The 26597-nt window shown below is 40.2% G+C and overlaps 1 protein-coding gene across 12 annotated transcripts in view; it reads right to left on the reverse strand.

Annotated features, from left to right (window-relative positions):
• Positions 1 to 25950, reverse strand: part of LOC131278845 (uncharacterized) — a 146177-nt gene extending 120227 nt beyond the window's left edge. For 7 of the 12 annotated variants that reach the window (XR_011649134.1, XR_009186299.2, XR_009186298.2 and 4 more), the window contains exons 1-4: positions 25867 to 25950; positions 25611 to 25694; positions 25303 to 25462; positions 25154 to 25213 (exon numbers count right to left, since the gene is read on the reverse strand). Coding sequence is in view for 1 of the 12 variants with exons in the window: in XM_058299446.2 (XP_058155429.1) it covers positions 25154 to 25213; positions 25303 to 25462; positions 25611 to 25673 (283 nt within the window). In the remaining 11 variants the exon portion in view is untranslated. Of the gene's footprint in view, positions 1 to 25153; positions 25214 to 25298; positions 25463 to 25507; positions 25695 to 25866 lie in introns of all 12 variants that reach the window. The other 5 variants (XR_011649139.1, XR_011649138.1, XR_011649137.1 and 2 more) reach the window with 3 other exon arrangements.
• Between the last annotated feature and the right edge of the window lie 647 nt (positions 25951 to 26597).

Raw genomic sequence — 26597 nt, forward strand, 5'->3', positions numbered from 1 at the left:
GAAAAGAAACAAGACACAGAAGCGGACAAAGGAAAAGAAACAAGACGCAGCAAAAAGACACAGAAAACAGGCAACCGGGAGAGGGGAGGGGAATTAAATAAAAAAAAAATCCTTAAAAAAAAAAATAAGGGGGGAGGGAGCAGATGTGATTCAAGCAGTTGAGCCCCTGCTTCCCACATGGGAGAGCTGGAGTTCAGATTCCAGTGCCTCCTAAAAATAAATAAATAAATGAATGAAAAAACTAACTCAGGGGAGATCGATATGGCTCAGTGGTTGAGTGCCAGCTTCCCACATTTGAGGTCCCAGGTTCAATCCCCAGCCCCAAGATCTCAAGTAAAATTAAAAATTAAAGAACTGTATTATATGAACAGAGAACCCTAAGTTCAACCACGGACTTTAACAGTACAATTATTAACATGTCCTATCATCAGTTGTAATGAATTTTCCACACCAATGCAAGGTGGTGGTGGTGGGCTGGTATATGGGAATCCTGTATTTTATGCATGATTGTTCTGTAAACCCACAACTTCTCTAGTAAAGAAAAAATTAAAAATTGAAAAATTAAATTTTTTTAAAAGAGGCAGATCAGGTTTGACCTATCTATAGACTAGGCAAACAAGGTAAAATACGATCATATCAAAACTGATCTCATAAAATGGGCCCTAAAGAACCAAAGGGACTGCCTCGTGAATAACTGAACAAGCATTTCTAACGAGTTAGCAGGTGATGCTCATGCTGCGGCTGATCCAGAAACCATGCTTTCAGACTATCTTCGCCTTAGGATTTACGGCCTTAGGGTATACAGCCCCACATCTCAAATCATAGGTACAAATATTAGCACCAGTAAAGACATGAAATAAACACTGGACTTCCATGTCCACACTTGCATTGCAGGAGCAATGATGTATAATTGTGGTAACCAATACAGTAGCACCTAGCTACATGGGCTATTGAACAACTGAAATGTCGTTAGGCTAAACTGAGAGTGCCATACGTATAAAATACACAGCAGATTTCAGAAGCTTAGTTCAAAAAAAGGAAATATTTCACTGAGAGTGCCTTTTCAAATATCGATTACATGTTGAAATGTATTATTTTCTGTATCCTGATTTAAATTAAATAGGTTATTAAAACTAATTTCACTTGCTTCTTTTTCACTCCTTTTTTTAATGTGTGGGCTCATGTTATATTTCTATTGGTCAGCGCTGAGCCAGAAGGACAGTGGAGATTGGCTTAAGGGAAAAGAGAGGGCAAAGGACAGTAAGAGAGCTGATTCAGGCAGTAATAATGGAGGGGCAGAGGAAAGATGATACACAGGGATATGATGCATCAGTCACCAAAAATCAGGCGCCTGACTCATGCTATAAAGGGAATATGGGGAAATGATCACCAAGGGTATCTTTATGAGCATCCAGGTAAAACCCAGTACCATTTGCAAAACCAGAAAGTGGAGAGAAAGAGGCTGGGCTTCAAGTGTTTCTGGGAAAAGCAGGGCAGGCTCCCCAGGAGGCAGCTGGAGGGATGCTTCTGGGGCTCAGAACAGAAGCCCAGGATGAAGTTAAGGCCTGGGGGAGTTGCTGGCATCTCAGTGGTAGCTGAAGCCAGCAGTGAGTCAGACGGCTCCCAAGGGAAGAGCCTGTGGGGGCAGAAGAGCAGGTACCGGATCTGAAAGAGCCCTCCTCAGGAGCCTGGGAGAAGCCCAGGCCATGAAGAATGAGAAAAAAATTCTCTGAAAGGGAACACTAAACCCAGGAGAGAAGAGTTTAGTAGGAACCCAAACAACCACTAGTTTTTCACTTACAGAAAATGAATAGAAAATGAAGCAGATATTTTAGGGAAATTAGAAATAGAACAATAAGAACTAAGATAATCAAAACAACTGAACATGGAGAAAACAAAATTACAGCAAGAAATGGAAGAAAATCAGCTTTTAATTCCAATGATACTCTTACATATACTGAGAAGAAAATTACTAAAATAAAGAACAGACTTCTAGAACACAGGACAAAAGTCCACATAGGAGGTGCTAGGAGGAAGTTTTCAGCTTATCAGTAACACTGTGAAGGTCACCACCCAGGGGCATGGCCACCAGAGGGCGGAGTGAAGTGTGAGCTATAGAATGCTCCCCTGCCCCACCTTACAGCACACCAGCAGGGCTCAGTGCAGGAACAGTGGCTGTCAGCTCCAAGAGCTGCGAGACAGACTTCTCAACAGAGTCTTGGGAAGTACAGAGGGAAGTGCAAAGTCAAGAGGGAAGGAAAAACAAGGACACTCGAGGAATCTGAAGCCTCTCCCACCTATAGGTCCAACAAACATTAAACAGAGCCCAACTCCTAGGCAGATTTCACATAAATCCTCACACTAAAGCCTAGTATCTCAGTTCTTATTACCAGATACAACATGTTCAGCTTTCAACAAAAAATGACAGGACATGCCAAAAGGCAAGAAAAACTTACCCTGAAGATGCAAAGCAATCAGAATCAAACTCAGGTGTGGTACAGATGTTGGAATTATTACACAGGGACTTTAAAATAATTACAATTAATACTTGAAGAACAGATGGAGGGAAGTGATGTGGTTCAAGTGATAAGGCCTCCGACTACCTTATGGGAAGACATGGGTTCAATCCCTAGGGCCTCCTGGTGAAAAAGACAAGAAAGCGTGCCTGCACAGTGAGCCAGTGTCCCCATGGCAAGTCAAGTGCCAGCATGGTGAGCCAAGTGCCCACACAGTGAGCCGAGTGCCCATGAGGTGAGCCAAGTGCTCATGAGGTGAGCTGAGTGCCCATGTGGTGAGCCAAGTGCTCATGCAAGTCCTGCATGGCGAGCTGAGTGCCCACATGGTGAGTCAAGTGCCCATGCAGTAAGCCGAGTAAGTGCCCACATGGTGAGCCGAGTGCCCACAAAGGTGCCCGTGTGGTGAGCCAGTGCCCATGTAGTGAGTCGAGTGCCCACGTGTGTGCCCACATGGTAAGCCAGTGCATGCGTGACAAACCAGTGCCCAGGTGATAAGCTGAGCCCCCGAGCAGGGAGCCAATGCCCACACAAGTGAGTCACACAGCAAGAGGATGACACAACCAAAGAGAAACGAAAGGGAGAGTCAAGGTGAAGCATGGCAGAGAACAGGAACTGAGGTGGCACAATTGACAGGGAACCTCTCTCCACATCACAGGTCTCCAGGATTGAATCCCAGTGAATCCTAGAGGAGAAAGATGGAAGACAAAATGAGAAATAGATACAGAAGATCACACAGCGAATGGATACAGACAGAAAAAACAGTAGGGCAAAAGAGGGGAGGGGAGAAAAAAAGAGCAGATGGATAATGTAAGCAGAAAAACTCAACCAGAAACGCTAGAAATCAAAAGCATAGTGACAGAAAAGAAGAATGCCATTGACAGGTTCATCACACAAAGCCAAGGAAAGAACCAGTGAACTTGAAAAGGTGTCAACAGAAATGTCACAAACTAAAATGCAAAGAGAAGAATTAAAAAAGAGAGCATTCAAGAACTTGGGGACATCAAAAGGTATAATAAATGCATGACTGAAATACCAGAAAAAGAAAGAGAATGGAGCAGAAGAAATACTGGAAGTAATAATAGCTGAAAACATTGTAAAATTAATGACAGATAAAGGGAGCTCAGAGAACATCAAAGAGAATAACTACCAAGAAAACCACATCTAAGAATATCATATTGAAGTGCAGAAAACCAAAGACAAAGGGAAAAATCTTGAAAGAATACAGAAGGGAAAAACACATCTTACCTAGAGGGGAACTAAGATAAGAATGACAGTAGACTTCTCATCAAAAACCATACAAGCAGGAAGAGAGGGGATCATGTGAAATATGAATATGAGTAATACTGTATATATAACACTGCTTTTCTTTGAAACTGAACAAATGTATGTTAATGATACAATATGTTAATATCAGGCAAAAAAAACACAACACATTATGCTAAATGAAAGAAACCAGATACAAAGTACTAAATATTATATGATTTTATATAAAATGTAAGTATAAATCAATTTATAAGTACGGAATCAGATTAGTGGTTATGTAGGGCTGGGGAAGGATAAAGGGTCAAGAGGCGATTGCTAAGTGGTACAGGGTTTTTCTTTTTGGAGTAATAAAATTGTTCTGAAATTTTTTTGTGGTGACAAATGCACAACATTGTGATTATACCAAAAGCCATTGATTATATACTCTGGATAGATTTTATGGTATGTGAATATATCTCAATAAAACTTTAAAAAAGAGAGAGGAGTGAATAATATTAAAAGTCTTGAAAGAAAAAAAAACACTAATCTAGAATTAATGATTAATGAAAAAGACACACTGAAGCTTATCTTTGTTTAATTCTGATGACAATGAATCAATCTGAAAACCTTCCAAATGAAAACAAAAGGTTATTCATAAAGAAGAGAACTATCCTAGCTTTACATGTCTCAACTGCAATGCTAGAAGGAAAAAGATTGTTTAAGATCATGAAAAAAATAAATTTCAATCTAGAAATTCTACACATAAACAGTTTTTCAAAGGCAAAAATCAGATGTATTCAGACAGCAGGGCCTCAGGAGGAATACATCACCCAGGTAACTTCTGTAGAGAAAACACCTGAGGAGGTGCTCTAACAAGCACGCAAACACCTCTCAAGCCAGGGGAATATGAAAGGTAGGGAAGAAATGGGAAACAAAAAAATCTTGTTATAGATAGATGGTTACAACTAAATGGATGGTATTAACATGATTTGACATTTATAATGTAATGTTAGAGTAGAGTAATTGAAACAGAAGAGAAGGGGAAACCAACTAGCAAAATGAAGGAGTATGGGTATCAAGGTGGGGGGATTGAAGCTTTGTGAAGGTCATCTAAGGAGATCTGGAGAAGGAGTGACAACCACACCATGAAGCAGCAGAAGAACAAGTAGCTAATCCTGATATTACTAGATAAAGGCTTAGTTATAATTAAGGATCAGCTGGTAACTATGAGAACTGAAAATCAGAAAATTACCTGATTAACAGAAGAAAAATGAATAAATGAGAAATCTGAACAAGCCAGAACAGGCATATTAAAAGAGTATGATTAATGTATATAACATATATTATTATATTCTTACAGAGTCAGTAAACTAAGATGGATAAATATAATCAAATATATGAATAATTGCAGAAAATATGACTGGATGAATTTATCTAAGAAAGACTGTCATATTGGTTTAAAAAAATCTTGCCATTTGTTGTTTATAAAATATAAATCTAAAACAAAGTGATAAAGAATGGTGAAAATTGCCCTATAAAGTCTCTCTGTAAGATTTATGTAATAGAAATATGTTTCAAAAATTTTTAAGTTAAAAAAAAAAACCATAGAGGCAAGAAGGCAGAGATTAAATCTAGCTGCCTCTTTTGTAAATAAAATTTCATTGGATCATTACAAAAAAATAAAAATAAAAAAGAATGGTGAAAATGAAGGAATGGACAAAAATTTCAGGAAAATGCAAATAAAGGGAAGCAAGTGTGGCATTATTATATTATATAAAGTGGAATGTGCAGCCTTAATCTTTCAATGGGGCAAAGAAAGGTGGCATGTAATGATAAACGGCAAAATTAATCAAGAAAAGACAAATCTGTGTGTATCCAAATAGAGGTAGGAAAAACTGCTACAATTATAAGAGAATTTGTTTAAAGAAAACAAAACCACATTACAGTGGGAGAAAATGTATATCTATATAGAAGAAAGCTCAACTATCAGATAGAGATCATTTAACTCTTATGTTTTAGAAAATTTTGCAAAAACTGGTCAGGTAATAATAATAACTAAAATTTAGTGGATACTTTTATTTAGAAGAGCGACTTTTAAAGGATATTATAAATATATTTTTCCTCTTATAACACTATAAACCTATAACAGATATATTTTCCCCATTTAACAGATGTGAAAATCAAGGCAGAGAATGGTTACCAACTTCCCAAGGTCACCCTGCTCATCTGACAAGGCTCTACTCATAATCATTATGCTGTGCTTTGCTTAGAGAGAAACTGTTACTGAATTCTAAAAGTCAGAAGTTTTACAAGCTACACTGTCTTGACTGTGGGCTATAAAACTAAAATGGAAAAAAAAATTCACCCAAAAGTTATTGATTCGTGAAATGAGATACAGTGTACAAACAAAAACTTTAGATCAAAGAAAAAACAATCAACATCCAATTTACAATTTCCTAGAAAGAAACAGAAGGGAATAAGTTACATGAAAACTTGAGAGCCACAATTAAAGCTACTACAGAGAAAAATTGTCTTTAACTGATTTTTAAATTGAAAGACTGAAAATAATTATAAACTCTATATTTAGCTAAAAGAATTTTGAAAAATAACAAAATAAAAAGAAAGCATGAAAAGTAAGGATAAAATTCTAAATGAATGAAATTAAAGCCAAAATAAATGAGGAAGGCTAAATAAAACCAAATGCACTTTTTCAGTATATCCTAAAAAAGACATTATATACCCAATGGGCAAATTCGAGGGGAAAAGTAAAACAGCAAAATTATATAACAGAGTTGAGGAAAGGCATATATCCACAAAGATGGAAGAGAAATTATAGAAGAATCATATGTGACATTTCACAGCAATACGTTTTCAGAATATAGAGGAAACAGATTGTTTACTAGTAAAATTTTAACAAAACTCATCCCCAAACAAGATAATCAGATCAATAACTGAAGATGAGATTTGCAAATCTACTGATGATTTAAAAACCAGCAGCACTGGAATCTTTAAAGTAAATTCTAGTCAGTCTTTCAGGAACAGATGAGTCTGGCATTGCCATATACTCTTCCAAAAAATATGGAATGCTCCCCAAATCATTACTGAACTATGGTAATCTTAAAATTAAAACCTTATGAAGCAGTACAACAAAAGAAAACTACAGGACAATTTCTCTTATAGTTTGGATGCAAATGTTCCTAATGAAATGTTAGCAAACAAAGTACAGAAGATTATTATTAAAATAATACATCATTTACCTAAGATGTGGAAGATATATATGCTAATTCAAGCCTACTGAGAACTGAAAGAAATGGACCATTTGGCCTTTTATCTCTGTATAAAAGGGATTCAAAAATCTTGTTCGGGGCTTGAGATTGAAACAGAAAGCTCCCGAGTCTGGCCGGCCGTCAATAAACCATTTTTCCTTCTCAAAAAAAAAAAAACAAAACATCATGATCCATTGGAAAATTCTCTCTATGAAAGTGGTAGCTTTCTTTTGTTCACAGCAGTCTTTTCATCTAAAACACAGTAGGTGCTCAATAAATTTTTTAAGTAAATGGAAGGACAAATAGGGTTTATTTCAATAACATAAGGCCAACTGAAAATAGAAAACTTATCCAATTTATTCTCAATGATGAATCATTACACCATACCTTAATCTTGTGTGCAAGAAGAAAATCACTAGCTAATGAGCAATTAGATGCAGAATTTTAACTACACATTAGCAATATTGATTTAATAATGGAAAAGGGAGGAAAACATAACAACCTGGACCAATGTTGAAAATGACAAATAGCTACAAAGGTATATGACTTAGATTAAAAATCATGTAAAACGTTAGGGAAGAGATCATACATCTGGTAATGCGTCTAGTGTAAAATACTGTAACAACGCAATAATAAAAAGACAAATAATCCAATTTAAAAAGGGGCAAAGAATCTGAATAGATAAATCTCCAAAGAAGATACACAAATGTCAATAAGCACATGAAAAGACACTCAACATCATTAATCATCAGGAGAATGCAAATCAAAACCACACAGAAATATACCTACTAGGATGGCTATTATTTAAAAAATGGAAAATTACTAGTGTCAGTAAAGATGTGAAGAAACTGGAACCTTCATATAATTCTGGTGGGAATGTAAATTAGTGTAACTGCCATAGAAAATGGTTTTAAGAGTTCTTCAAAATGCTAAACACAGAGTTACCTACCATATGATCCAGCAGTTCTACTCGTTGGTATACACCCAAGAGAACTTCAAACATATGTCTACATAAAAACTTGTACGTGAATATTCACGGTAGCATTATTGATAACAGCCAAAAAATGGAAACCCAAATGTCCACAAACTGATACATGGATTAAAAAAGTATGGCATATCCACACAATGGAATATTACTTGGTCATAAAAGAGAACAAAGTACTGACACACTACAACATGGCTGAACGATGGAAACATGCCAAGTAAAAGAAGACAGACACAAAGGCCACATGCTTTATGATTCCCTTTATATGAAATGCCAAGAATAAGCCAATCTATACAGACAAAAAGTAGATAGTGGTTGCCAGGCAATGGAGATAAAGAAGGGTGGACAGTGATTGCTAACAAGTTCAGGGCTTCTTTTGCGAGTGATGAAAATGCTCTAAAATTAGACAGTAGTATAGCTGCACAACTCTGTAAATATACTAAAGTGAAGTGCACACTGAAGCGTACACTTTAAAAATTATGGAAGGCGGACTTGGTCCAATGGATAGAGCATCCACCTACCACATGGGAGGTCCAAGGTTCAAACCCTGGGCCCCCTTGACCCATGCGGAGCTGGCCCATGCATAGTGCTGATGTGTGCAAGGAGTGCTGTGCCATGCAGGGGAGTCCCCCGAATAGGGGAGCCCCATGCGCAAGGAGTGTGCCCCATAAGGAGAGCCACCCAGCGCAAAAGAAAATGCAGCTGCCCAGGTGTGGCACCGCACACATGGAGAGCTGACACAACAAGTTGATGCAACAAAAAGAGACACAGATTCCTGGTGCCACTGATAAGGATAGAAGCAGTCACAGAAGAACAGACAGTGAATGGACACAGAGAGCAGACAACTGGGGAGGGGGGGAGAGAGGGAAATAAATAAATAAATCTCTTTTTTTAAATTATGAATTATATCTCAATAAAGCTATTGTTTTTTAAGTATTACTGAAGGACATAAAACAATGTTTTTGAGAATTACGACTTATCAAAATATTGAGCCATCAAAATTAACAATAAGGGAAACGGACATGGCCCAGTGGATAGAGTGTCCGTCTACCACGTGGGAGGTCCATGGTTCAAACCCCGGGCCTCCCTGACCCGTGTCGAGCTGGCCCATGCGCAGTGTTGATGCGTGCAAGGAGTGCTGTGCCATGCAGAGGTGTCCCCTGCGTAGGGGAGCCCCATGCACAAGGAGTGCTCCCCATAAGGAGAGCCACCCAGCGTGAAAGAAAGTACAGCCTGCCCAAGAATGGAGGCGCACACACGGAGAGCTGACACAGCAAGATGATGCAACAAAAAGAGACACAGATTCCCATGCCGCTGACAACAACAGAAGCAGACAAAAGAAGAGCACACAGCAAATGGACACAGGGAACAGACAACTGGGGCAGGGAGGAGAAGGGGAGAGAAACAAATAAAATAAAATAATTAACAATAAAATTTTAAGGTAAATATTTAGCAAGCCAATTATTTTGTTTGTTTTTCTTAAAGTTTTTACAAGAGGGAAGAGATTTCACTAGATATATATTTTTTTTAATTCAGGAGGAAAAAGAGACAAGTAAATCTCCAAACAAAACTGCAGAGTGGGCTTTTGCCTTACTAGGCATTAACTATTTATCATAAAGCTGTTTTGATTGAAAGAAAATTAGGTCAGTGAGGGAAAAAAGTCCAGAAATAGATTCAAATATATATATAGTACCTTAATATACAATAAAATCACAACTTCAATTTAGAAATGCACAGGATGATTAATTTATTAAATATAGTTGACATAACGAATTTTAAAAGTTTGAGCAAAATAGGTATGAAACGTAAAACAAAAAACAAAGAAACACTCAAAGTAAAGACATTTAAATCTACTATTAAAAGATAAAAATATTAGATAAAGGACAACCAGCAAGATGGCAGCAGAGTAAGGGGCTCTTAGGGTCAGCTTGTGCTACAGGGCAGTTAGTAAACACTCAGACCTATCTGCAGCACCTGTTTGGGCTCCAGGAGACCAGAAGAGGATCCTGCAACATCCTAAAAGGAATGGAAGGAGGAGACTGCCCATCTGCAGAGAAGATTCATTGGTAGAGCGCTCCATGCCACATCCTCCACTGGAGGCATAAACCACCTCGGGAGCTGTTCCGCAGCTGGAATTGGAAGTCCCAATTCCCAAAAACGAGGAAGGAAGAGGCAGCTGGGAACCAACTTCAGTTACTGATGAGTAAATTTGGCTGGCTAAGGTATAATCCTAAAAACAGCTAAACTTTGAGCCTGTCCAAGTCAGAAAGAGGCCAGTAGCTGCCATTTTAACTCTGTGCCTGGCATGAGGGGAAGCAGGGAGGGCTGAAAATCACAATGCTGCTGGGGACTGGCTTCTTTCCACCCAGATCAGATTGCAGCTCTAGCCTAAGCCCCAGCCCCACCTCTGGGAGGGAGGAATCTGGGGGGACCGGAACCAGACTCTCCAGGAAACTCCAGGTCATGCTGCAGAGACCAATGATCACCCTACTTTGGCAGCACAAGCAACCCCAGGAGCTATTCTATGGCTGGAATTGGAAGCTCCATTTCCCAAAAACAGGGAAGAAAGAGACAGTTGGCCACCAATTTCAGCTACTGATTAGTAAACTTGGCTGGCTAAAGTATAGTCCTAAGAACAGCTGAAGTTTGAACCTCTCCAAGTTGGAAAGAGGCCAGTAGCTGCCATTTGACTCCACCCCCAGCTCAAGGGGAAGCCAGGCTGACTGAAAATCGCAGTGATGGTAGAGACCAGTTTCTCTCACCCAGATCAGCCTGCAGCCCTAGCCTAGACTTCAGTCCCACCTCTGGCAGAGAGGAAGCCAGCAGGCCCTGCACCAGCCTATCCAGGTCCCTTTGGCTGGCACAGACTGAACAGTCGGAAGTCTACTGGGGTAACTGCAGTCATCTTGGACCCACACTGCATAGACTGCAGCTCCATCCCCTCTCCAGGGAGGGCAGAAAGGAACATGAAGTTTCATCAGTCTTTCTGGGCAACTACAGTCTAGCCCTGCACAACTTCGATTATTCCACACAGCTGTGACTCTGCCCCTATCCCTGGCAAAGGAGAAAGTTGGGAGAAACTTCATCAGTCCCTGAGGCAATGACAGCTGCTTGTGCCGCTACAGCTAATAGCACCAACTACATCTTTGGCTCCTACTGCACAACCAGCAAGGGAGAAGGGGCAGGAAGCCCTAAACTAAAGAGAAAAACTGCACCCAGAATACATACTCTAGTAAGCCAGATGCCAAGACGCCAACAAAAAATTAAAATCCACACCAAGAAACACAAAGATGTGGCCCAGTTAAAGGAACAAGATAAGTCTCCAAATGACATAAAGGAGTTGAAACAACTAAGCATAGATGTTCAAACAAATCTCCTTAATAAATTCAATAAGATGGCTAAAGAGATTACAGATATTAAGAAGATATTGGGGGAAGCAGATGTGGCTGAAGTGACAGAGCTTCCTCCTACCATATGGGAGGAACTGGGTTTAATCCCTGGGGCCTCCTGGTGAAAAAGAAGAGAAGGCGTGCCCACACAGCGAACCAGTGCCCACACAAGTGCCCACATGGTGAACTGGTGAGCGCAACTGCCCACGTGGAGAGTACAAATGCCCGTGTGGTAAGCCAGTGCCCGTGCGAGTGCCCATGCAAGTGTCCACATGGTGAGTCAGTGCCCACGCAAGTGATTACAGCAAGATGATGATGCATCAAAAGAGAAACAAGGGGAGAGTCAAGGTGAAGCACAGCAGAAACCAGGAATGAGGTGGTGCAATTGACAGGAAACCTCTTTCCCCATCAGAGGTCTCCAGGATCAAATCACAGTGAGTCCTAGAGGAGAGAAAATGAGAAGACAACACAGACAACAAAAACAGCAGGGTAGGAGGAGGGGAAGGGGGAAAATAAGTAAATCTTAAAAAAAAAAAAAAAAGAAGACCCTGGATGAGCACAAAGAAGAATTTGAAAGAAAGCATACATAGAAAAATAGCAGGCCTAATGGGAATGAAAGGCACAATAAATGAAATTAAAAATACATTGGGGGAAGCAGATTTGGCCCAACAGATAGAGCGTCCACCTACCACATGGAAGACCCAAGTTTCAAATCCAGGGCCTCCTGACCCATGTGATGAGCTGGCCAACACTGCATACTGATGTGCGCAAGGAGTGCCGTGCCACGCAGGGGTGTCCCCCGCAAGGGGGGCTCCATGCACAAGGAGTACACCCTGTAAGGACAGTCATCCAGTGAGAAAAAAATGCAGCCTGCCTGGGAATGGCTCTGCACACACGGAGAGCTGACACAGCAAGATGACCCAACAAAAGGAGACACAGATTCTGGCTGCCGCTGACAAGAATACAAGTAGACACAGAAGAACACACAGCAAATGGACACTGAGAGCAGACAACTTGGGGGGGAGGTAAGAGAAATCTTAAAAAAATACATTGGAATCATATAGTAGCAGATTTGAGGAGGCAGAAGAAGGGATTGGTGAGCTTGAGGAAATGGCCTCTGAAAGTGAGCATACCAAAGAACAGATGAAGAAAAGAATGGAAAAAATTGAACAAGGCCTCAGGGAACTAAATGACAGCAAAAGATGTGCAAACATATGTGTCATGGGTGTGCCAGAGGAAGAAGGGAAGGGAAAAGGGGCAAAGGGAATATTTCAAGAAATAATGGTAGAAAATTTCCCAACCCTACGGAAGGACATAGATATCCATGTCCAAGAAGCACAACAGCTCCTATCTGAGGAAAATCTGAATAGAACAACTCTGAAACACATACTCATCAGAATATCAAATGCCAAAGACAAAGAGAGAATTCTGAGAACAGAGAAAGAAGAGCAATGTATAACATATAAGGGATACCCAATAAGATTAATTGCTGATTTCTCACCAGAAACCATGGAGGTAAGAAGACAATGGTATGATATATTTAAGATACTGCAAGAGGAAAACTTCCAGTCAAGGATCTTATATCGAGCAAGATAATCTTTCAAATATGAGGACGAGTCTAGAATATTCACAGATAAACAGAAAACTAGAGAATTTCTAACCAAGAGACCAGATTTTCAGAAATACTAAAGGGTGTGCTAGAGCCTGAAAAGAAAAGACAGAAGAGAGACCTGAAAGAGAGTCTAAAAATGAAGATTATTATATCAATAAAAGTAACTAAAAGGGTCAAAAGAGTGGTAAAAATAAAATATGACAGATAAAATCCAAATAATCTATAATAAATTTAACCAATAATGTGAAGCACCTGTATTCAGAAAACTATAACTGACTGTTAAAAGAAATTTTAAAAGGCCTAAATAATTGGAAGAACATTCCATGCTCACAGATTAGAAGACTAAATATCATTAAGATGTTAATTCTACTCAAACTGATAAACAGATTCAACACAATCCCAATACAAATTCCACCAGCATTTTTAAAATAAATTGAAAACATGAACATCAAATTTATTTGGAAGGGTAAGGGGTTCTGAACAGCCAGAAACATCTTAAAAAGGAAAAGTGAAATTGGAGGACTCATCTCCAGACTTTAAATCATTTTACCTAGCTACAGTGGTAAAAACAGCATGGTACTGGCATGAAGACAGACACATAGACCAATGGAATCAAACTGATGGTTCAGAAACAGATCCTCTTATGTATGGTCAAGTGATTTTTGACAAGTCTGTCAAACCCACATCCCCAGCTTGGGCAAAACAGCCCATTCAACAAATGGTGCTGAGAGAACTGGGTATCCATAGCCAAAAGAAGGAAAGAGGACCCCTATCTCACATCTTATCCAAAAATTAACTCAAAATGGATCAAAAACCTAAATATAAAAGAACCATAAAGCTTCTAGAAGAAAATGTAGGAAAATATCTTCAAAACGTGGTGGTAGGTGGTGGATTCTTAAAGGAGATAAGAGGAGGACTGAAATGGACTACTGATGTTTAAAATATATAGAAGTTTTAATTAGCTTTACTGTAAAAGTGTGGAAATGTATAGAGTGGATGGTAACACATAGTGAGTAACAGCTAGTTCATAAATGGGGATGTGACTGAAAATGATAGTCTAGGAATATAAATGCCAATTGACAGAATGCTAGAGAATAATCTAGGAACTGAATAGCACAGTAAACCGAGAGGTGGATGAGAACTGTGGTTAAGGGTACAGATACAAGAGTGTCCTTTTTTAGCTAGAGCAAATGTACATCACTATTGAAGCATGCTGGGAATGTGGAAAAGCATGGGAAAGATATAACTGGAGTGACCTATGGACTGTGGTTAACAGTAATAATATGATATTCTTGCATCTATGCCAAAGATATAGTGTGTTGATAATGAGGCAGTATGTACAATGTGTGAGAAATGTACACTATGGACATGGTAACAATCGGATGATATTATCTATAACCTGTAACAACTGTGTCACTGTAGTGTGGTATGTTGATAGAGGTGTGTTGTTTGGGAATTCTGCAAATGTGCATGGCTGTTTTGTAAGTTTACAACTTCTGTCATAAAAATATATTTAAAAAATAATAATAGGGTGGATTGGGGGAAAAATACACCAAATGTAAGATAAGGACTATAATTAGTAATAAGATTTTGACAATATTCTTTCATAATTTGTAACAAATGTCTCACAACAATGCAAGGTGTTGGGACCCCTGTATAATGTTATGCGTGTTTGCTTTTAAGTTCACAACTTTTACTATACACTTATTGTTTATGTATATTCATATAAAAATTAGGTAAAGATAATAATAATAGGGTGGATTGGGGGAAAAATACTTTGGTTAGTAGTAACATTTTGACGATGCTCCTTAATCATTAGTTAAAAATGTTTAACAACAATGCAAGGTATTGGTGGTAGGGTGAGGCAGTGAGAGTCCTGTATGATCTTATATATGTTTGTTTTGTAAGTTTAAACTACTACTATTCACTTATTGTTTATGTATGTTTATGTATGAGTGATATACTTCAATAAAAAAATCCTAAAGGCAAAAAAAAAAATTAGGTTAAGATTTTAAAATTAAGCTACATCGTACTTACAAAGGAAAATAAATGGCACACAAAAACTCATTCATTCATTCATTCAACAACTTCTGAATACTTTCTATGTGCCAGGAACTGTCCTGGATACTTGGGAAACATCAGTGAACAACAGCTTCTTACCCCCCTCCCTTAGATTTCAGGAAGGTTATAGTCATTCAAGAGGGGAATAAGAGATGATAAACAATAAACAGGGAAGTCATGTGGCTCAACCAGATGGGCGCCCTCCTACCACATGGGAGGTCCTAGGTTCAGGTCCCAGTGCCTCCTAGAAGAAGACGAGCAGATGCGACCCTCACCACAAAAAGCTAGAATGCCACCCCTGCCACAAGCCAGCAGACACCACAGCCCATGGGGTGCAGATGTAGCTCAGGACACTGGACACTGGCCTCTCATGTGGGAGGTCCCTGGTTCGGTTCCCAGTGCCCCCTGGAGAAGGCCAGCAAACAATGAGTAGAAGATGAGAGAACCATCTAGGTGGGGGAAGGGATAAATAAAGATAAAAAAATAAATAAATCTTACCAAAAAAAAAAAAAAACAATAAAAAGAGTAATGAGCAAACTTCATGTGAGAAGTGCTATGGCAAAAATACAAAACAGATGAAGGTACGGGGGGTGGGAATGCTAGGGATTAGTGCAGCAGTTTTGAACTCGGGGTCCAGGTAGACCTGCCTGAGCTGTGGGCTCTGAACATGGTCCAGAGGAGGAGAGGGAGTTGGCCACAAGGTCCCTGGGGAGAGCACACTCCGGGCAGCAGGTAAATCTCACACAAGGATGGAGATGGCATTGTGCCCAGTATGTTTCTAGAACAGCAAGAAGGCCAGTGGGGCTGGTGCAGAGTGATCAAGGGCTGAGGAGGAGGCGAGATACAGAAGTAATGAGCCACATAACCCTTTGGAAGAACTCTGGCTTTTACTCAGAGGAAAATGAAATGCTGGGCAGAGGAGTGCCATACCTGACTCATTCCCCAGGTAGCGAGAACTGCTCTGTGTCCCCTGACATCATCCAGGCAAGAGATGCCTGAGGGTTGTTTTGGGTAATTGCAGGTGATTAGAAGAGGTCAGATTCTGGATATATTTTGGATCTAGAGCCAAGAGGTTCTGCTGATAAGTAAGATGTACAGCATGAAGGAAAAACAAGTCAGGGATGATTCCAAAGGGTTAGCTATCAATCAAGAAGGGGAAGGCTGTGATAAAACAGGTTTGGGAAGGAAGTGGCCAGTAAGTCAGTTGCAGTCATGTTCAGCTGTGTCTATTAAACATTCAAATAGAGATGTAGAGTAGACCGTTAGATATATGACTCTTAAGTGCAGGAAGAGGTCTGGGTATGGTGGTTTTAAGCTGTATATTCCCCAGAAAAACATGTTCTTAAATCTAATCCATTCCTGTGGATGTAAATCCATCGTAAGTAGGTCCTTCTGATGAGGTTACTTCAGTTAAGGTGTGGCCCACCTCAATCAGGATGGGTCTTATTCCTGTTACTAGAGACCTTTATAAGAGAATGAAATTCAGACAGAGAGAGAGAAAGCCACAGAAGCAAGAAGATGAAATCAATGAAACCCAGAAAAGAAGGGAGAGACCAGCACATGCAGCCATGTGCTTCGCCATGTTGCAGAGGAGCCAAGGAACACCAGCAGCCAGTCTTTGGGAAGAAAGCATCACCTTGATGATGTCTTGATCTGGACTTTTTTTAGCCTCAAAACTTTAAGCAAATAAATTCCCATTGTTTAAGCCAAATAATTTCATGGTATTTGCTTAAGCAGCCTAGGAAACTAAAAGAGTATGAGGAATCATTGGCCACAGAAATACTTATGAGAATCAACAAGAACACCAAAGGGTAGGTCACAGATAGAGAAAGGATGAGGAGCAAGGGCTGAGCTTCGGGACTCTCCAACATCAAGAGGTAGGAAGAAAAGGAGGAGCCAGCAAAGGAAAAGGAGCAAGCAATCAGAGAAGGAAAATTAAAAGAATGTTGTATTCTGGAAGCCAAATGAAGAAAGTTAAATCAGAAGGAAAAAAGTGATCAACAATGTCAAATGCAGCTAACTGGTCAAGCAAGACGAAGCCTGAGAATTCACCACTGGATTTAGCATTTAGCGACGTGGAAGTCACTGCTGCCCTTGACTAAAATATTAAGAGTAGGACAGGACTAAAACTTTTAGTTCCTATCAAGATGCTAAATTAGCACAAGTGCAATCCAGAGAAATGTAAAGAAAGAGAGCAAAGCAAACAGAAATCCTGGGTGCCAATGTGGTTATTTTTGAACTGTCATGTGTACAGCCATGGCTTTGGCCTGGAGGTGTAGGCAGGTATACTGATAGACAACATTGCTTTTTCCCAAGCTTTCCCTGGAACAAAGAGCACCTGCTCCCACACCTGGGGATGAGAAAAGATGAGCTGAGAAGGAACTGAACTTATATCATATTCTAAAGGATAATTTCCCTAATATAAAGAAATGCAATCAATAATTTTAAAACTTTCCACAAAGAAAATCCAGACCCAGATGAGATCACTGGTGAAATTTTAGGAACAATTAAAAAATAAATAACATCGGTCTTACACAAATGCTTCCAGAGAATAGAGAAAGAGAAAACACTTAAGATGTATTCCAAGGTTAGTATAAAATTAAGATAAAATCTGACAAAAACATAGGAAAGGAAAATTACACTTTATCTCATGAATAAAGACAAAAATTCTAAACCAATAATCATGAATTACATTTTTTTTTAAACATCAAAAATCAAGTTGGATTTTTTCCTGGAAAATAAGATTGGTTTAACATTTGAAAATCAAAACATTAATAGAGGGAAGCGGATGTGGCTCAACTGATAGAATGTCCGCCTACCATATAAGAGGTCCAGGGTTTGATTCCCAGGGCCTCCTGGCCTGTGTGGTGAGCTGGCCCATGAGCAGTGCTGCCATGCACAAGGAGTGCCGTGTCACACAGGGATGACCCCTGTGTAGGGGTGCCCACACTCAAGGAGTGTGCCCCACAAGGAGAGCCACCATGCACAGAAAACGCAGTCCACCCAGGCATGGCACCGCACACACGGAGAGCTGATGCAGTAAGATGATGACACAACAAAAAGAGACACAGATTCCCAGTGCCACCTGACAAGAATGCAAGTGGACACAGAAGAACACACAGTGAATGGATACAGAATGCAGACAAAGGGGGGTGAGGGAGAATGGGAGAGAAACAAATAAAAAAATCTAAAAAAAAAAATTAGTAGAATTACCTCAATTAATATGTCAATATTATTTAATCCATTAAAAGAATAAAGGAGAAAACTATATATTCATCTTAATAATAAGTAATGCAGCATCCCTTGGATGATAAAAACTCCTTGCAAACTAGGAAAATAATGAAACTTCCCAAAAAATATGCACCAAAAAAATTACAGCAAAAATCACACATAATGATAAAATATTGAAAAGTTTCCCTTGAGACTGGGAAGAAACCAAGGACGTACTACTTCTAGTTCATGGTATATTAAAACTCCTAGGCACTGCAAGAAGGAAAGAAAAAAAAAATAAAAGTTTAAGGACTAGAAAGGAAGCAATTTCCATCTATTAATAGATAATTGCATAAGTAGAAAATCCAAAATATTCTACAGATAAAATAATAAAATTAATAAATGGTAAAGTCACCGAATACAAGGTCAATATACAAAAAAATCGGAAAACGGACTTTGGCCCAGTGGTTAGGGCATCCGTCTACCATACGGGAGGCCCGCGGTTCAAACCCCGGGCCTCCTTGACCCGTGTGGAGCTGGCCATGTGCAGCGCTGATGCGTGCAAGGAGTGCCGTGCCACGCAAGGGTGTCCCCCGCGTGGGGGAGCCCCACACGCAAGGAGTGCGCCCGTGAGGAAAAGCCGCCCAGCGTGAAAAGAAAAGAGCAGCCTGCCCAGGAATGGCGCTGCCCACACTTCCCGTGCCGCTGACGACAACAGAAGTGGACAAAGAAACAAGACGCAGCAAATAGACACCAAGAACAGACAACCAGGGGACGGGGGGAAATTAAATAAATAAATAAATCTTTAAATATATATATATATACACAAAAAAATCAACCACATTTCTACATACAAGCAACACACAAATAGGGAAAAAGTTTTCAAGTACCTATTAATAAATCTAACAAAAGAAGTACAAGGACTCCACATGAAAAATTATCAAACCTTGCTGAGAAAAATTAAAGACCTAATAGAGAGAAATACCATGTTCATAAATTGAAAGGTCAATATTAATATGACCTATACTATCTACAGATCAATTTGGTTTTCAAAGCAATACCAAATTCCAGCAAGTTTTTGGGGGAGAAATTTATAAGATGATCATAAAATTTATGTAGAAATACGAAGAACTTAAAATAGCCAAAGCAATCTTTTTTGTTGCTGCTGTTGTTTTACTTTTTACTTTCAGGAGGTACTGGGGATTGAACCTGGGACCTCATGTGTGGGAGGCAGGTGCTCAATCACTGAGTGACATCCACTCCCCCAAGCCAAAGCTATCTTGAAAAACAAAGGTGGGGAACTTATATCCACAGATATGAACACTTTTTTTTGGTATGATTGCATTTATTTGAATCGCCCAGAATAGGCAAATCCATAGAGACAAAGTAGATTAGTGGTTGCCAGGAGCTAGAGACAGGGGCATGGTTAACGGCTATGAATGGATATGGGGCTTCTTTCCTTTAATTTTTATTGTGGTAACATACACACAGGATTAACATTTCTCATTTTAAGTATACATTTCAGTGATATTAATTACATTCACTAAGTTTTGGTAGTGGATGGTGGTGATGGTAACACTGGGTTGGCTTTTTTGGGGTGATGAAATGTTCTGGGATTAAATAGTGGTGATGGTTGTACATAGCTGTGAATATAATAAAGTCACTGAATTGTACACTTTAAAAGGGTGAATACTTGGATATGTGAATTATATCTCAAGAAAAAAATAATGGCATTTGCATAAATTTAGTTTGCCTACTTCTTTACATTCTGCAGAGAATTTGGGATATGGACAAAGTCTCAAAAAATTATAATTTTTTTCCTCTGACCTAGTTCAGACATTGACGTCAAATGGAAGGGCAAGGAGAAGGCAGAAGGGCAGGTCTAAGACTGCGGTGCCAGTAATTATGGTTCTGAAGGTATTATGTGAAGGGGAGTGAAAAGAACACTTGAGCTGGGCCTACAGTGGACCTGGCTCTGCTAACATTCCAGGCTTCTCTCTGCCCTCCAGCCACCACCATCACCTTGCATCATCTGAACTACTGCAATTACCTCTTTCTTTTTCCCTTTTTTTTTTTTTTCAAGTACCCAGGGGCCAGGGATTGAACCCGGGACCTTGCACGTGGGAAACCGGTGCTCAACCACTGAGCCACTTCGGCCCCTAAGCTGAAGTGTTTCTTTTCATGTTTGCTTGGTTTTATCATTTGTTTGTTTTTCTTAGGAGGCACTGGGAAACAAACCAGGACCTCCCATATGGGAAGCAGGTCTCAATTACTTGAGCCATATCAGTTCCCTGCAAATGCTTTTCCTTTTTCAATATATTTGTACATTTAATAATTGAAAATATAGACAATAACTTGAAAAAGAAAACAGTTGAATAAAAACATACATTTCTCAATTAAATGTACTGGACACATAAATTTTTTTAATCATTCAATATGTTACACATATTATTTATGTTATAAAGCTACAGTAACAGGGGCTGGAAATATTGGCACAATGCTAGACAAAGAGACAACTGCAATAGAACTGAGAATCCAAAAAGAGACCCACAAGTAGATGGCTACCTGATTTTCAACAAAGACGCCACTGCAAATTTGAAAGGAATGTCTTTCAATAAATGGTCCTGGAGGAAATGGATAGCCATAGCTCATATCAAAATATGTATGTACATATGTATATGTGTATCTAAGTATACATACGCATATGTGTATATGTATATAAAATACTTTAAGATGTATCATACTTAAATGTGAAAGTTAAAACATTCAAATTCTAGATGAAAATAGAATTTTTGAGTTAGGAATAGGTAAAGTTTTTTTTTTTCTCCTTTCTTATTTATTTTTTTAATATTACATTCAAAAAATATGAGGTCCCCATATACCACCAACGACCCTCACCCCACTCCTCCCCCCATAACAACAATCTCCTCCATCATCATGAAACATTCATTGCATTTGGTGTAAAGTTTTTTTAAACAGAACATAAAGAGCACACAGAAGTAAAGACTGGACTAAGAGCACATAAAAAAAAATAAATTGGACTTCATTAAAATTCAGAACAAGTATCAGACTCAAAGAAGATATTTCCAATACCTCTATCTGACAAAGGACTCATATAAAGAATATATAAAGAACTCCTACAAGTTAATATGGCAGAGACAAACACCATTTTTTTTTAATAGGCAAAAGACCAGAATAGATTTTTTTTTAACCAAAAATCAGATAAAGATAAAATAATGGCCAGGAAATATATGAAAGCATGTTTGATACTATCAGGCATCAGAAAGATGCAAATCAAAACCAAAATGAGCTCTTCTGTCACTTATTGAACCTGTGGTTGGTGCTGGGGTTGGTGTATACTCAGGAGACTTGAATCTCTGGACTGTCCATGTGCCAGCTGGGCCCTGAGCCTCAGCAGAGTTTCAACTCCTACTCTCTGGTTCGTTGGATTTACCCAGATCAGCTAACAGGGAGGTGAAGATGGTCAACAACCACACAAGGGAAACGAGAGTGCCTACAACCACAAGCAGGAGAACTGCAACGATCATCCATGTGGGATCTAAGCCCCCTCTCAATATAGAGGTGGACTGGACATCACCTCCCAGGGGCCACAGGATGGAGGAACAAAATATGGATTAGAGTGGACTTACTGATACTCTACTATAGAACTATTGTGACTAGTAATGGAAGAAATTGTAGCATTGTTATGGAGAAAGTGGCCATGGTAGTTGCTGAGGGCAGAGAGAGGGAAGAAGAGATGTAATGTGGGGGCGTTTTCAGGACTTGGAGTTTTCCTAAACGATATTGCAGGGACAGATAATGGACATTATATATCCTGCCATAACCCACTGAATGTACTGGGGGAGAGTGTAAACTACAATGTAAACTATTATCCATGTGGTACAGCAGTGCTCTAAAATGTATTCACCAATTGCAATGAATGTGCCACAATGATGAAAGAGGTTGTTGATGTGGGAGGAGTGGGGGGGGTATATGGGAACCTCGTACATTTTTTAATATAACATTTTTTGTGACCTTGTATCTTCAAAAAAATACAACTTAAAAAAATGATGGGGGTGGGGGTGGGGAGTGGGGTATATGGGAACATCTTATGTTTTTTAATGTAATATTTTGTGTGATCTATTAACTTTAAAGAAGATAATTAAGAAATAAAATAAAATTTTTTAAAAAAGAACGAAAAAAACAAAATGAGGGGAGGAGATGTAGCACACGTGGTTGAGTACTTGCTTCCCATGTATGAGGTAACAGGTTTGATCCCCAGTATCTACCTAAAATAAAAGAGAGAGAGAGATACCACTACACTCACAAGTTTGGGGGGGGAGGTGGAGGGGGAGGGGAAGGGGGTAGAGAGAGAGAGAAAGCCTAAGACCAGATGTGACTCAAGCAGTTGAGTACCTGCCTACCATATGGGAGGTCCCAGGTTGGGTTTCCAGTGCCTCCTAAAAGAAAACGAGGAGACATAGAGAGCACACAATGAACAGACACAGCAAACAGACAGCAAATGCAAACAATGGGGGGAGGAAATAAATAAATTTAAAAAAAAAAAGCATCACCAACAAAACCAAGTGCTGACTAGGCTATAGAGCAACAGGATCTCTTGCATATGGCTGACTATATCATTTGTATCAAATAATACAATTACTTTGGAAAATGTTTGGTGGACTCTATCAAAGCTAAGCATATATATGTGCAATAAGCCATCAATTCTACTTCCAGATTTACATCCCTCAGAATCAAATGCACATGTACACCAAAGAACATGTGCAAACACCCAAATTACAAACAGCCCAAATGTCCATCAAGACTAGAATGGATAAATTGAGGTATCGTCACATGATGGGGGAAAAAACCTCCTGCAACATGCAACAACATGGCTATCTCACAGATGTAATGTCGAATAAAAGGAATCAGACACAAAAAGAATATCTATTGGGAAGCAGATGTGGCTCAAGTGACTGGGCTTCAGCCTACCACATGGGAAGACCCAGGTTAAAGCCTGGTTAAAAAAAAAAAAAGCAGGCCTGCCTGTCGAGCCAGTGCCCACACAGCAAGCTGAGTGCCCATGCAGCGAGTCAGTGCCTACGCAAGTGAGTCACGTAGCAAGGTGATGACGCAACAAAAGAGAGACAAAGAGGAGAATGAAGGTGAGGCGCAAGAGAAACCAGGAACTGAGGTTGCACAAGCGACAGGGAACCCCTCTCCATATCAGAGGTCCCCAGGATCGAATCCAAGTGAATCTTAGAGGAGAAAAAAGAGAAGACCAAAAGAGAAACAGATACAAAAGATCATACAGCGAATGGACATAGACAGCAAAAAACAGCAGGGTAGGAAAGGGGAGAAAAAGAAAAAAGAAAAAGTATATTTTTTAAAAAGAATATATATTGTATGATTCTATTTATATGAAGTTTAAAATCAGACAAAATAATATATAACGATAGAGGGCAAAATAATGGTTACCCTTGAGTGGCAATGGGGGAAGTAAGGTCTTGGAGAGAACACAAAATAGTTTTCTGTCCCATATCTTGAACTGAGTGACAGCTATCTATGTACAAGAAAAATTTGTCAAGTAGTTCACCTGGGCCTTGTGCCCTTTAACTCAATCAAAAAAACAAAAATTAATAACTTGAAAGTAATAAAACTTGATCACTGGCTGTGTAGCAGGTAAAAGACATCCATTAGGATAAATGCCATTCTTCACTTGGATGACAGGCTGGTTGGTGATCATATTGGATGGGAAATAAAGGGAAAGAGTCGGGGGCTATAATACTTTTATTTGAATCGATGGAGTTTAAAGAGCCTTTGGATACTTACAGAGATATACAGCAGAGTGGTGGCCTTTAGGGTCTAAAAGTAGGGGAAAGACAGAGCCAAGCAGTCCGGCAAATAATGCCTTCCCATAGAGGCGAATCAGGGAGAGTAAGGATGAAAGAGGATCAAGAATGGACACCTTGGGAGAAGCAATTAAGAAAGGCACAAGAGGAAGATAGCTCCGTGGAGAGAAGTGAAAAGAAATAATCACAGAGAGAGGAAAAAACCAGAAACCAGCCAAGACAACACTCTAGGAGAGACTGGATATGAGCACCAACTGGACAGAAAGCTCAATTAAAGCAAGCACTAAAGTATCCACAACCTTGCCATAATAAGGTCACTGGTGTCCCTCATCAGACAGATCCACAAAGTGAAGCAGTTTAAAATGCCAAAGGGAAATGGGAAAACATCTGCCAGAACGCACAACTTGAAATCTATCTCCTGCACCATGTATACATAATATTTACAGAGATTATCTGAAGGTGATACAAGTCTTTCTTTTCAGAGATATCCTAAATTCTATGCCTGGCTCAACTAGGACCATCAGAAAGCAATCCACGGGACCAAGGTGTTTTGGCCCCTGGAAACCTGGATTGGCTGAGTTCACCTCTGACACAGTGCCATGCTTCCCCTGAGGATCAATGGCAGGCTGCAGGCTGCGCTGATTTCAGGTACTCACTTAGAAAGCATGTCTATGTTACCTTTACAAAAACCAGGAAAGGAACATTGTCTAGACTTCAATGCCAAGAGCTCTAAATGCCTCATGAGGATTTAGCATGATTTCTTTCCATGGTCAATGCAAAGCACATCCCAGATAATGTCTGCATTATTGCTATGCCCTGAAAAAGATCAGACAAATCAGCTATAACATCATAGCGCCTATATAGTTCTGTATTCCACTTTGTCCTGATATTGATAGCCTTCCGTGTATTATTCCTGATGTTAATTTCCATCCATTTCTGCATTCCCATTCTCAACTACAGACCTTAAAGACCTCGTACAAGACACAGTAAACAAAGTAAGGAATAAAATAAACAGCTCACCTGAGATCTGTCCATTTTCTGCTGCTCTGGGAAACATGTAGAGAATAATGAAGGGGGGAGCTGGGGAAGAAAAAAGAAAGAATGAGACCACAAGAAATCTAACCTGCCTTTCCCCTCATGGATTCTCTTGCCTAAAAAGCTCCACCTGCCAGGTGAATAGAACGCCCTCCCATAGGAAAATGTCCTTTGGCCCTTCTCTATGTTGGTAGCAGTTTCTCCATCTTTTGACAGAAACCAGTTTTGATGTAGTTCAGTGGCTGAGCGCCTGCTTCCCATGTGCCAGGTCCTGGGTTCAATCCCTGGTACCACCTTTAAATAAAAATGAAAATAAAAGAAACTGGTTTTTTACTTAACTATACCAGAAAACCTGACTGCACATTCACCCTCTTGGACTCAGCAGTTCTCATCTTTCATGTTAGGCAGAAATTGGCAATCCAGGACGCCCTTCCCCCACGACCTTCTGAGCCCAGGAGTCAGGATGGAAGCAGCATCTCTCAGCGCCCCGTCTGCTAAGGGGCATGGAGCCAGGCCCCCTGGTCACCTGCAAATAGTGGGGCGTTTGAAAGGAGTCGAGGGCATTTAGGGAGGCCTGAGAGGAAATTCCTTAGAGTAGGTGGCACTTCTTTTCCACCCCCAGACCACACCCTCTCAAATCCTCAAATGAAGCAACACTTCCTGGGCAGGCCAGCCCCTCTGCCTTGGCCCCAGCTCACATGTCTCTTCTGAAATCTGGCTCAAAGCTCCTATTATAGTTTGGGGTGGCTTCTGGATGGAGCTCAAGGATTGCAAATTGCTTCTAGCCATTCACAGGTAGGTTTCGCTTTCTCTGGCTCTTCTGCCTCTGCTCTGGAAGCTCTGAGGGTGGGCCATCTTCCAGGTGGGATTTCTCTTCCTAAGGTTCCCTCTTGGCCGCACAAGAGCTGCTTTGTTCCCAGGAACCAGGACCTGGGCCTAAGCGACAAAATTATTTGAGTCGGAACAGGTATCAGAGCTCCAAACCTTGGAGCTCTCTGACCCCAGGATCTCAGGCTAGTCTTTCAAAAAACGCAAATAAACCCGGACCTCTGGGGATACACAGACTGGCCGGTTCCGCTCAGGCCCAGAACCCTTGGATAGTAGCGCTCTGATAGGACACCAAGGACCTAGAAACACAATGGTCACATAATGAAACAGAGGCCACATCTGACACAGGACAGTGCCGTCCTTGAGCTCCTGCCCTGAAGCACACAATGCTGAGTTTGGGTAGAATCGCTGTTTGGAAGGAGGAAACGGGAAGGGAGGTCGCCGTGGACGCGCTCACCGGAGCCCGTCCCCTGAGGCCGGGGGCTCCGGGGGAACGCGCTTCGGCCCTCGACTTGTGGCAAGGGACTCTCCCGACCTCCCGGTGGGCGAGGGCTCAACGCGACACCTCTCTGAGGCACGCAGGGTCCTTCCGGAAAGGGGC

The sequence above is a fragment of the Dasypus novemcinctus genome, chromosome 6, assembly GCF_030445035.2.
Source record: "Dasypus novemcinctus isolate mDasNov1 chromosome 6, mDasNov1.1.hap2, whole genome shotgun sequence".
NCBI classification, from domain to species: Eukaryota; Metazoa; Chordata; class Mammalia; order Cingulata; family Dasypodidae; genus Dasypus; species Dasypus novemcinctus.